At 33.9% G+C, this 14,107-nt stretch overlaps 1 protein-coding gene across 2 annotated transcripts in view; it reads right to left on the bottom strand.

Annotated features, from left to right (window-relative positions):
• Positions 1-14,107, bottom strand: part of BRWD3 (bromodomain and WD repeat domain containing 3) — a 121,453-nt gene that overhangs the window by 74,817 nt on the left and 32,529 nt on the right. For both annotated transcript variants that reach the window (XM_081223299.1, XM_081223300.1), the window contains exons 7-8: positions 1,988-2,148; positions 468-689 (exon numbers count right to left, since the gene is read on the bottom strand). In XM_081223299.1, the coding sequence (XP_081079425.1) occupies positions 468-689; positions 1,988-2,148 (383 nt within the window). The remainder of the gene's footprint in view (positions 1-467; positions 690-1,987; positions 2,149-14,107) is intronic.

Genomic DNA, 14,107 nt, shown 5'->3' with positions numbered 1-14,107 from the left:
AAACTAAGAATAAAAATTTCCCTAATATTAAACTATGCATACACACACACACACACACACACACACACACAATCTGAACTGATAAACATTTTGTATTAAATATTAACACAAAGTATGCCAATATTCAAATTAGAAGCTACTTATATCCTGCCTAAAAGGTACTGGTGTTGTTCCTTAAGGCAATTCCAAGTCTTTTCCCTTCTTCACAAATACAAATGAGATAAAGAAGATGTCTTACACTGCACTTGAAAAACCTTTTCAATGACCTTTTTACTTATTTCTAAAGGGAACAGATTTATATGAAAAGGGAACTTTAAAAAATACCTGTCTGCAAGGTAGGGACAAAGCCCTTAAGAGATCAATATTTTTCTGTTGCCATTCTTTGTATAATCCACACGATGTAACAAAAAACAAGAGAATTCTCATTCTTATTACATCTACTAGAGGTATCTTTTTATTTTTCTTACCTGTATGGAAGTAATAGAAGCTGAATGTCCCTGAAGGACTGCAACTGGTGCACAAGTTCGAAGACACCACACTCTTACAACTTTATCACAGCTGCCTGCGGCAATGAGAGTGTTTTCATAGTTAACAGCCATGTCAGAAATTTCAGCAGAGTGCCCTCGAAGTGTAGCAAGAAGGCGCCCGTCATCTGTTGCCCAAATTTTCACCAAACAGTCATCTGAACCCTACAGCAACACAAAAGGACAGAAGATTTACAGTAAAGCAGAAATTTGCACCCTCCCCCCCCAATAAAAGCAAAAACAAAGGAGAATTTTATTAAGTTACTTCTAAGCCTTTTCTTTTTAGTCTCTTTTCTTCATATAACATGGAGTGAGTAGAAAATATAAAATATGTCCAAATGACAGCACTGACAAAGCACTGTCCAAACTGATAATGGCATATATGAATAACTCCTCAAAACTACTACCAATCCTGAAAACTCAAAATATTTTTTTTACTTTTAACTGATTTGGCATTAACTATCTCTGCCATTATTTCTTTCCTTATACCTGACAGTCTTTTTTCTTAATTGCTTGAATTTTTTTTCTCTACAAATACTTAAAACTTTAACCTAAAATCTACATGCAAACATGAGACTTTGTTAATAATCTCTGGGGAAAATATTATGTGGAACTTCCTACTGAGAACTTCAAAAGAGCTTTAAATAGTAAAAAGCAATTCTACTGTGGTAGATAAGCTATTTAATAATTATCTGTTTATAAAAAGATGAAAATCATCATCCTCATCATCATCAACACCCATATACTTAGGTGATGCATTTTGTGTCATGAAAACATCAATGGAAGAGTCTGTAATGAACTCCAAGAAGTTGTACTCCTCAAAATACAAACCACTTCCTTTGTTGTAGCCTACGAATTTAAAAAGAAAAGTATGCTATTACCTACACTTCTACATTAACTTGGTACTGAAACAATGAGACTAAGCCTTTACTTGGAAAGATTAGTGTGCTACTATTTTGTGCTCAAAAGCACACAATATGATCTGGTTAATAAAAGTCCAATTTTAAAACTAATTACTATTGAATTCAAAGAGAGATATATACAATAACTGTAATCTTCATTACTAAACATGTAGTTCAACTATTCAACTATAAGGATGATGTAATCATTAATTAAGCAGAACTGGCACCAATAGAAAATACATTTTAATAAATGTTTGCTAAAATGGAATGAAACCAATTGAGTAGATAAACTTGTTTCACATAAATTAACCACCTCTAGAATATAAGGCCTTCTGAAGATTTATTTTTTTTAATTACATTTCCCAAATATTGAGTTAATTATAGTTCATCCATTTATTTATATAGAAAGAGAAAAGATTTTCAATTTCCACTCATCTTTTCTTGCATGCATTGTGTCTAAAAAGGAAGAACTGCTTACAAAGCATAGTTCAAGGCCATGAAGCCTAGCTTCCATTGTTGTAAATCTCTAATATGCTATAGTATCATTAATTTTAAACTCACTGTAAAAATTCTTCTCCCACTTCGGTCAAATGCTACACAGTAGACAGATGACAAGTGCCCCAGAATTCTCTTATGCATCTTAATGTGCTGGTAAGCAGATGAAGGGAAAATATGGCTGAAGCGACTACATCCGGTTAATTGCCTGGCAGAGGTGATATTCACTGAAAAACAGAAAACAGAGGATTCACTTCTTAAAACCTAAAAGTGAAAACTACATTTAACATGAAGTTAAATCATCAGTATTATGATGAAACAAAACAGGGTACACACACCATGGCAATTCTACGCTGTGAGAAGTCTAAATTCCATCACACATTTCACGATTTTATGAACTCAAGTTCACTATCACAAAGCACTAAGAATACTCTTCTTTCAAATCCCAGAAGTCTGATTTTCTGTTTACCTTACTATGGTTTCCCAAGTACAATCCCATTTTGCCTTTCTTGGTATACTTCAGTCAAAGACACTGTAACTTTAAATATATATAGGTAAATCTTACCATAACATGAAATAATTTTAGAATAAAAATGGTATTTGGTTAAGTATAATACATCTTAAAATGTATATAGGAAATTCTATGAACTCCTGTCCTACCTTCATATACCCATCCACCCTGTAAACAGTTGTGCCTAAAAATTCAAGAGCAATACAAGAGATTTATACAGTAAAAAGAGGAAGGAAGCTATAACACCACATAGGTTTTCAGTAACAAACAATCCTTTCTATACTTTATAGGTTCTCCCTCTTTTTGGTTTCAGAAACTATAGACTCTCCCTCTAATCAATGAACTTTTGAGAATTCATCTCTTATAAGGTCAACTTAGATCCTGGCTCCTTTTTTGTTTGTTTGTTTTGTGTTCTAATTTTCTTAAAAAGCAGCCAGAATAAAGCATAAGTCTGCAAAATTCTCCTCCAAATACCATCTGGATTCTACTCACTTCCCTAAAACGAAGATCTTGTTCCCTATGTAAGGATATACAAGTACCTACTTGCTCTGTGACATTCCACCAGTCTTCCTTTATACACTGAAATTATTCAGCATCCAACATATTATATTTTAATCAAAACATAGAAGCCTTAAAAGTTAAAGTGACCTTGAGGCAAGGCAAAATTTTACCATACTTCATAATAATATAGTATAAATAATAATAGCTTTATGTTGAAACAAAGCAAAATTAAGGCAAGAATTGAGTTGTAGCTAGATTAGTACAATTAGAAGCATGCCACAATCAAAAATAAGAAACCTTTCAACATCTCAATCTTAAAAGTAATGAAGTCTTTTTCAGGCAAAGGTCAATCCACTGGCCACCTTAAACTGACAAAATGACAAAAATTGAATGATGAATAGAAAAATCCAATTTTGAATGCAAATCATAAGAACACATTAGAAATCTGAGTATTTATGTCGAGATGCTGAATAAATAATGGTGGAAAATCCATAAGCATCAGTACTAGGTAAGAGGTTTCCTTTTTGGCAGTTGCTTCCTATGCCAACCTCTAGAAATGGCCACAACTCTAAGATGGGAAGAGCAGGCACCGTAACTTTCGGACTTTAGCAATCTTCCCTCTCCAGTCAAACATTTCTTACTGTTCTGAGTTCCTTGAAACAATCAACCATTACTTCTGCTTTGTTTTTTTACATTCATATTCTGTAAATAAATAGAGGAAAAGGTGTGTTACTTTTAAGGAAGGATTTTTCAACCTTGGAACTATTGGCCTTTGGAACTCTGGGACTGTGGATTCTTTGTTGTGGGGGGCTGTCTGTCTATTGTAGAATGTTTAGCAGCATACCTGGCCTCTACCAACCAGATGCTATTAACACCCCACCAACAACAAATTGTGACAAGCAAAAAATATCCCCAGACATTGCCAAACATCTCCTGGGGAAAAACTGCCCCTGACTGAAAACCAATTTGAAGCTTAAAAACAAAAAAAAAAAACACCATCAACATGAAGAAAAAAATCAGAAAAGCAGAGATAGAGAAAGAATCAGAATTACAGAATATATGATGGACTATTCTGTAAAAATTAATAATTAAAATATGAAAACTCCATCAATGTGGAACAATTTAGGCACTACAAAGCAAAAAATATAAAATATGAACTTGTAAGTAGATGATGATTTAAATTATACAAAAAATGCATACATATATGTATAAAGACTAGAAAGAAAAAGAAAAATGAAACCAACTGCTTTGTGATAAAAGTATAGATTTTTTTTAAAGTTTCACTTAACACTCTTCTAATAGTACATTTTTATCTTAAATTCAAGTTTTCTATTAGGTTCTCTAGTCCACTAACAGCTATTCAAAAAATTCCTATATATGGTATATCACATTCAACAGCAGCATCATCAAATATTCCTTCTTTCTTATCTCAGCGATTTCTGTTTATTCATATAGCACCTGAGATGATAATATTTATACATTTTTCTCAGTCATTTGGTAATGTTAACAAGCCTTAGGCTCTATATACAATAAGGAGTTCTGTCAACACTCTTTTGCATGTATTCACCATTTAGCCACTATTTTTCAGTACTGATGCTTTTTGCTTTTCTTACATCTCTAAAGAATCCTTTATCAAGAACATTTTCTGAAATTTGTAATTGCTGATAACTGACTTTAAAAATACAATTAAAAAGAGTTCACTTTTGACCAATCCTTGAGTATTTTACTAGAAAGTAGATCTCATTCTTCTAGCATAAATATTATATAGCTCCTTCAGGGGAGAGGGATGCTTAGAGTCCTTATTCCTTTCCTCAAAAGTAGTAATAAAATAAAGGGACACACACACACAATTATCACCGTGTTGTATTTAAATGTTTCTATCAAGATTACTATGAAAAGCTATATGCCAATAAAGTGGACAACATAGAAGAAATTGACAAATTCCTAGAAATGTGCAATCTCCTAAAACTAAACCAGGAAGAAATAGAAAATATGAATAGACCATTGGTAACCAATCTAGTGGTTACCAATGGGGAAAAGAAAGGGGGAGGGGGCAAATTAGGGATAGGGGGTTAAGAGGTACAAACTACAATGTAGAAAATAAATAAGCTACAAGGATATATTGTACAGCAAAGGGAAACATAGCCAATATTTTATAATAACTATAAATGGAGTATAATCTATAAAAAATTTTGAATCAGTTATATACCTGAATCTAATATTGTAAATCAACTATACCTCAATTAAAAAATAAATAAATAAAAAGAAAACAGTCAAAAATAAAATAAGGGATTTCCCTGGTGGTGCAGTGGTTAAGAATCCACCTGCCAATGCAGGGGACATGGGTTTGATCCCTGGTCAGGGAAGATCCCACATGCCATGGAGCAACTAAGCCCATGCACCACAACTACTGAGCCTGTGCTCTAGAGCCTGCAAGCCACAACTACTGAGCCTGTGCACCACAACGAAGAGTAACCCCTGCTCTCCACAACTAGAGAAAGTCTGCACGCAGCAACAAAGACCCAACAGAGCAAATAAATTAATTAATTAAATAAAATATATACCCTTTTTAAAAAAAATTTAAAAATAAATATCTATCAAATGTACTATTTGAATGCATTGTTTCTTCTTCTATTATAAGCAGAATGCAAGATTAAAGATGAGCAATTTAAACTTTCACCCTAACAAAGTAGAATATTAATGAGAAACAACTACAAATTTAAAAAAAATCCCACAATCCTATGTCAATATATCCACTATTCATTATTGCAATCTCAATATTAAGCCTTCTAAAATCTACTGTATTTCAAAGGTATGTAATAAGTTTTAGTATATATAATTAATTACCTTGATTACTTATTTAAGTATTTTAAAAACACTATAAAGAGGGCTTCCCTGGTGGCGCAGTGGTTGGGAGTCCGCCTGCCGATGCAGGGGAGACGGGTTCGTGCCCCGGTCTGGGAAGATCCCACATGCCGCGGAGCGGCTGGGCCCGTGAGCCATGGCCGCTGGGCCTGTGCGTCCGGAGCCTGTGCTCCGCAACGGGAGAGGCCACAACAGTGAGAGGCCCACATACCACAAAAAAAAAAATAAAATAAAATAAAAATAAAAATAAAAATAAAAACACTATAAAGAGTAAACGTTATCTCAGCTTCAATTTACTAAGGAATGTAGCTCTCAAAGTTACAAAAGTGAAATGACAATACAACCCTCAAAACACTGGTTAGAACGGGACAATCAATCAACATTTTAGTCAGAACAAAATGCCTGCTTCTCCATCCACTGTTGTTAAGGATCTGGCAACCTTGAAAAATAGTACACCTTAATTATGACACCTTTCTATCTGGGGAGTTGATATGGTTATAGTCAGGTTCGAACAATCAGCTACAGAGCATTTTCTCTTGAGTACTGATGTGAACATGCCAACCTTGTCTTGAAATACATTAAGAACTTTTGAGAAAAACATCTTTGATGTCATAATAATTTCTTTGTATTTAGCAATGCTGGCAAATTCACTTAGTAGATAAACTAGTCAAATATATATACATATAAAATTTATTTAAATACAAAATATTGCATTCAGAATCCACTATGTCTCCTAAGTTTTTTTCTTTAAATCTTTGTAGGATAAGCTTCCAAACTGTTCTCTAAAAAATGATATATGAACTAACCCAACAAGAGACCAAAATGCTTAAAGATTCAAGTAATAACAAGCTAAGACTTATTCAGTGTATTTTATAAACTTTTTAAGTCACAGAGATTAATAAACAGCTACAAATGGAATAATTGCTTTCTCTCTTTAAAAGGTATTTGTTGACAACCTACTATGAGCTAAAGCACTGTGACAGACACTAGAATACAACTTATAAACGAGTCAAACAAGATTCCCATCCTTGTGGAATTTACATTATTCCACTGGGCAAAAGCTTTCATCATTTACTCAATTTCAGGAATGAATAAGATACTTTAATGAAGTGATCTGCAGAAATATATATCTCTGAAAATGTTATTTCTAATAAGTTCTGCAAGTGATGCTGACACTGTGCCAAATTTGGGAACTACCAATTCTAGTCCAACTTCCCTCCCCACAAAATTATCCTTTCTATAATGTATCTGGTAGATAGCCATTCAGCTTCTGCCTATACACTTCTAGTAAAGAGAATATTATTTCTCAAAAATGAATGATTTATATGTTGAGCTGCTCTAATTTTGCAGAGACTCTACCTTTCACTGAGCTCAATTTCCTTCCCTACACGTTCCAGAGAATCACAGTTTTAGCCCTTGAGAGCTACACTTAAAAAAAAAAGTCAAATCCCTTTGTTACATGGTAACCCATGAAATATTTAAAGATAGCTATCATTTGTGCCTTAAGTCTTCTCTCAACATGTGAGGTCCCCTCTATATTACTCACAGCCATAATTTACAAACACCTTTCTTTCCTATCATTCCCTATAGAAAAAAAACATTATTTCACCATAAACACTACTGTGATTGCTTTTTCCTGGTAAGTCTCTAGTTCATCAATGTCTGAGCCTCTTAAAAAGATACGAGGGGCCTCCCTGGTGGCGCAGTGGTTGAGAGTCCGCCTGCCGATGCAGGGGATACGGGTTCGTGCCCCGGTCTGGGAGGATCCCATATGCCGCGGAGCGGCTGGGCCCGTGAGCCATGGCCGCTGGGCCTGCGCATCCGGAGCCTGTGCTCCGCAACGGGAGAGGCCACAACAGTGAGAGGCCCGCATACCGCAAAAAGAAAAAAAAAAAAAAAAGATACGAGGACTTCCCTGATGGTCTAGTGGTTAAGATTCCACACGTACAATGCAGGGGGTTCAGGTTCAATCCCTGGTCAGGGAACTAAGATCCCACATGCCGCGTGGTACGGCCAAAAAAAAAAAAAAACAACTGAGCAAAATATCCCCAGTGGTCTGATCAGCACAGAGTACAGGGGATTATTTCCAGCTATGCCTCTATAAATGCAATTTAAGATTGCAAAGACTACATTAGTTTTCTAAAACAGCTGCCTTACGCTCTCTAATAGTCAGATTAAAGTTAGTTTGACATTCTTTTCTAGTAAATGTATTTGAGGTCCTAGTGATCACCTCCTTCTTTTCTAAAAGTACACAAACCACTTATTAAATAAGCCTGTCTAAAATTTTCCTGGGGTTAAAGCTAAGTTCACCAATCAATAATTTAAAGATCTGTTCTTTGTTTCCTTATTGTATACCTGTCCGTTGGTCATTTCCATTTCTCTTGTCTACTCTGATTTCACAAAGAATACCTGCCAGTGAAAACTAGTTTAGTATACTGTGACTTAATTCATTTGGGACTCTTAAAGCAGCTAGGTACTCATGCATCTTGGGTTTTCTTTTCTTTTAACCATGCTAAGCTCTATCCTTTACAGTTTAGAGATCTTCCTCTTTGATAGAGAAGACTAAAGCAAAATATAATTATGCCCAGCACTTACATTTTAGTGATAAATGTATTCCATCTATTCCTTTTTAATAAATCTATAGGTTCCTTCCCCATATGCTAATTGGAACTTTAAAGGTGTTTTGGGAGTATTCTTATATGGATTGAACCATATGAAATTGTTGATATTCAACCATTTTCTACAAATAGAAGTAGTGATTTTAAATGGCTCAACATAATAACTAAATTGGAGTGGGAGGAATAAAAGGACATTCATTATTAGTTTGATATAGATATCCTGCTTTTTTACCTCTCCATTAGGAAAGCATCATCCATACTGTCCAGTCTGTAATGTAAATATAATCCAATATAAATTTCTCACTCAGTCTCTACACACTGTTTTTCATAGCACAGCCACAGTTTGGCCTATGGATTTGTAAATACATTTAACATGCACTGCTACTCCTTACCTTCCTATTAGATATGTTTGTTTATGACCAAGTATCGCCACTCATAACACTTTAAGTACTAATACCATTACAAGTTTTGAATGTATTTATGTTAAATTTTCTAGTGCATTTTGTTGCATTATATCTAATATTTGTAAATATTCTGCCTAACCTGTATGTTTTCTGTCATGAATTATTGGCCACTTCCTCCTTTATGGATCTTTTCCCTATGTTATACCTGCTATACTTCATCATATAACTTTTTTTCTTATGGGTAATTTTACTAGCCCAGTAACAAATGGTAAAATTAACTTATTTTGGCTTAATTTCCTGTGCTTTCTCCATATCAGTTAGAAGTGGTAATGAACAGTAAAAGGGAGAGAATACAAGGTAACAGTTATCCCACAAGAAGGCTCAAATTTTATGAAGAACATATTAAAGAATTAATTTAAAATGAATAAAATGCACATAAAGATTCTCCTGAAATCTATTTTTTCTATTAATATTTTAAATGCTATTTAATTACCTTTAGAAATTAATAATACTGAATGGTCTTTGAAAAAAGGAACATAAAAATATCATAATTTGAAGTGTATAATATTCTAGTGTATGTTGGATATTAATGCACCATTTTATGTAATCAAATTCTATTTGTTTCAAAATTACAATATGGAATACTGTGTCCCAAATTAATAAGGTTAGAACCAGACTGACTTTTTTCATCTAGTCTTCAATAATAGCTTTGCCTTCCTCACTTTTTGGCATCCTGAATTATAAGGATGTGCTTCTTTTCTTAAGTTACTCTTTTTTTACTGTCCTCTTCATTAGTTATCCATCCTACCATTTTATAGGAAAGTAAAATCTACCAATAACCTATAAAATTCTAGTGTTAGAAAAAAGTGTGTGTATTTTAGAACATTTGTTGAGTGTGGCACAAGATATACTATTTATTCTCTTGATTTCAAAGGTTAGTACTAGACCCTCAAATATTAAATGGTGATAAAAAAACTTTAAAATTTAGAAGAATCAATAACAAGGACACTTAACAACAGTAAATCCAAACTGAGGACTTATTACAGGGTTGTTGTACCAAAAAAAAAAAAAACTGTATTAGTACATCAGCTTATTCCTACAATAGTTCAAGACCACACAGTTTGTTCTCCTAAATTCAGTCAATCATATCAACACACCTAGGTTAGTAAGCAAAAAGAAATAGAAGGATCATTGCAAGTGAATAAATTCTGTGAAAAAATACCTCAAAGCACATTTCCTTCTATTATCTTCATACATGAAAGATAGAACATTATTAGACCAAAAAAAAAATGATTAGGAAGCCTAAGCTAAAACATACTGAAACAATTATATAACAGGTAGAGGACAAAAACTGTAAAGTAGTAAGTAAGTTTAAAATTGGGGAAAGTTGTAATAAAGTATAAAATATTTGTATTTTATACTAAATTTAAGGTTTTATATTTTATATACTTAATAAAGAAAATGTTGAATTAGAATGAGTATTATAGAATTTCATACTCCACATGATTTCTTGCTAAGACACAGCTATCAATAGCAGAATCCAAATTTAAAGTGCATTAGGGGAATGATGTCAGCATCATAACAGTTGAGTTTTTCTTTTTTTCTCTCCCCTCTGATGAACAAATAATTGGACAATAATAGCTGAGAACATCCCAATCATGGGAAAGGACTTGGACATACAAGTACATGAAGCTAATAGAAAACCTTATTACTGCAATGCAAAAAGACGTTCTGTAAGACACATTATAATGAAAATTTCAGAAATCAATGATAAAGAATATTAAAGCCAGCAACAGGAAAAGAGAAAGTAACCTACAAAGGAAACCCCATTAGCCTATCAGCAGATTTCTCAGCAGAAATTCTATAGGCCAGGAGAGTGTGGACTCACATATTCCAATTATTGAAAGATAAAAATTGCCAGCCAAGAATACTTTATCTGGTAAAGTTATCCTTCAAAAGTGAAGGAGAAATAAAGGTTTTCTCAGCCAAACGAAAGCTGTGGGAGTTCATTACCACTAGACTTGCTTTGTAAAGAAACACTAAAAGGAGTTCTCCAAGTGAAACGAAAGAACTAAAAAGCGAGATGATGACATATGAAACACTCTACTAAAGGAGAAAAATGGACAGAATTAGAAAACTGTAATTCCATATTAGAATGGTATGTTAACCACTTAACTTTAGATACAGGTTAAAAGGAAAGTATTAAAAATAACTGTAACCACTATAATTTGATAATGAATACACAGCATAAAAAGAGGTAAATAGCGAAACTGAAAATATAAAAGTGGAGGAGAAGGACTTCCCTGGTGGTCCAGTGGTTAAGACTCTGCTTCAATTGCAGGGGGCATGCGTTCAATCTCTGGTTGGAGAACTAAGATTCCACATGCTGCATGGCACAGCCAAAAAAAAAAAAAAAAGAAAAGAAAAAGAAAGAAAGAAAGAAAAGCAGAGGAGAAAATGGGTGGAAATCTTTAAAGGTGAATGAAGATAAGTTGCTATCAGCATAAAATTGACTGTTTTTTTTTATCTATAAGATGTTTTATGTAAGCCTCATGGTAACCACAAAGCAAAAATCTAGAATAGATTCATGAAACTAAAAATAGGACAGACAGAGCATTCCACCATGGAAAACCAACAATTTACAAGGCATGCAGAAACAATGGGAAAAAGAAACAATGGAGACATAAAACAACCACAAGGCAAACAATAAAATGGCAGTTGTAAGGCCTTACATATCAATAATCACTCTAAATGTAAATGGTTGAATTCACCAATCAAATGGCATAGAGTGGTTGGATGGGTAAAAAAAAACAAGAAAAAAAAAACAAGACCCAACTACATGCCATTTACAGGAAATTCAGTTCAGCTCTAAAGACATATAGACTCAAATTAAATGGATGGAAGAAGATACTACTGGCAAGTGGAAACCAAAAGAAAGTGGGGGTAGCCATATTTATCAAGCAAAGTAAGACCTTCAAGCCCAAAATGATAACAAAGACAAAAACTGTCATTATATAATGATAAAAGGAGTCATTACATCAAGAAGGTATAACAATTGTAAATATATGTGCAGCCAACATAGAAGCACCTAAATATATTAAGCAAATACTAACAGGTCTGAAGGGAGAAACAGACAACAAAACAACAATACTAGAGGACTTTAATAGTCCCCTGTCAGCAATGGATAGATCACCCAGAGAGAAAATCAATAAGGAAAGGTTGGAATTGAACATACTTTAGAGCAAATAGACTTAACAGATATATAGAACATTCCATCCAATGGCAGCAGAAGAAACGTGAACATGAAACATTTTCCTAAATAGATCATATGACAGGACACAAAACAAGTCTTAGCAAATTTAAGACTGAAATCATTCCAACTATCTTTTCTGACCATAATCATATGAAACTACAAATCAACAACAAGAAGAAACCTGGAAAGTCTACAAATATGTGGAAACTAACCAACACAATTCTGAACAGCCAATGGTAAAAGATAAAATCAAAAAGGACACAAAAAACTATCTGTAAACAAATGAAAATGGAAAGACAACATATTAAATCCTAGGAGATGCTGCAAAAGCAGTTCTGAGATAAGTTTACAGTGATAAATTCATGTATTAAAAAAATTAGAAAGACTGGAAATAAACAACATCACTTCAAGAAATTAGAGAGGAGAACAAAGTAAACCCCAAGTCAGCAGAAGGAAGGAAATAATAGAGATCAGGGTGAAAATAAATGAAATAGAGACCAGAAAAACAATAGAAAAGTTCAACAAAACTAGGAGCTGGTTCTTCAAAAAGATAAACAAAATTGACAACTTTAGCTAGGCTATGAAAAAAAAAAGTGAAGACTCAAATAATATTAGAAATGAGAGACATTACAACTGATACTGCAGAAATACATAGGTTCATAAGAAACTACTATGAACTATTATATGCCAACAAATAGATAACATAGAAGAAATGGATAAATTCCTAGAAACACATAAACTACAAACACTGATGCAGGAATAAATAGAAAATCTGAACAGATCAGTAACAAGTAAAGAGACTAAATCAGTAATCAAACACCTCCCAACACAGAAAAGCCCAGGACAGGTGGTTTCACAGGGCAATTCCACCAAAAATTTCAAGAAGACTTAATGCCAGTCCTTCTCAAATTCTTTCAAACTGTAGAGGAGGGAACACTTCCAAACTCATTCTATGAGGCCAGGATTACTCTGATACCAAAGGCAGATAAGAGCACTACAGGAAAAGAAAACTACAGATCAATATCCCTGATGAACATAGATGTAAAAAATTCTCAACAAAATATTAGCAAACGGAATTCAAGAACACATTCAAAGAATCATAGAAAATGACCAGGGCTTCCCTGGTGGCACAGTGGTTAAGAATCCACCTGCCAAGGAAGGGGACACAGGTTTGAGCCCTGGTCTGGGAAGATCCCACATGCTGTGGAGCAGCTAAGCCTGTGCACCACAACCACTGAGCCTATGCTCTAGAGCCTGCAAGCCACAGCTACTGAGCCCACATGCCACAACTACTGAAGCCTGAGTGCCTAGAGCCTGTGTTCCAAAACAAGAGAAGCCACCATAATGAGAAGCCCGTGCATGGCAACAAAGAGCAGCCCCCGCTCCCTGCAACTAAAGAAAGGAAAGCCCGCATGCAGCAACAAAGACCCAACACAGCCAAAAATAAAGCTAATTAATTAATTAATTAAAAAAAGAAAGTGACCAAGTGGAATTTATCCCTAGGATGCATGGATGGTTCAACATATGCAAATCAATAAATATAATATATAACAGTAATAGAATGAAGCATAGAAATCACATAATCATTTCAATAGATGAAGAAAAAGCATTTGACAAAATACAACATCCTTTCATGATAAAAACTTTCAACGTATTGGGTATAGAAAGAGCATACCAACATAATGAAGGCCATATGCAACAAACCCATAGCTAACATTATATTCAATAGTGAAAAATCAAAAGCTTTTCCTTTAAGACCAGGAACAAGACAAGGATGCCCACTCTCACCCCTCTCATTCAGTTTAGTACTAAAAGTCCTAGATAGAGCAATTAGGTAAGACAAAGAACTACAAGACATCCAAATCGAGAAGGAAGAAGTATAATTGTTGTTATTAGCAGATGATATGATTTTATATATAGAAAATCCCAAAGACTCAAGTAAAATATGTTATAAGGAATCAACACATTCAGTAAAGTTGCAGGATATAAAATCAACATAAAGATATGAGTTGCATTTCTATACACTAATAATAA

The sequence above is a fragment of the Mesoplodon bidens genome, assembly GCF_964165515.1.
Source record: "Mesoplodon bidens genome assembly, chromosome: X".
NCBI lineage: Eukaryota > Metazoa > Chordata > Mammalia > Artiodactyla > Ziphiidae > Mesoplodon > Mesoplodon bidens.
This window is presented reverse-complemented; position numbering and strand designations above follow the sequence as displayed.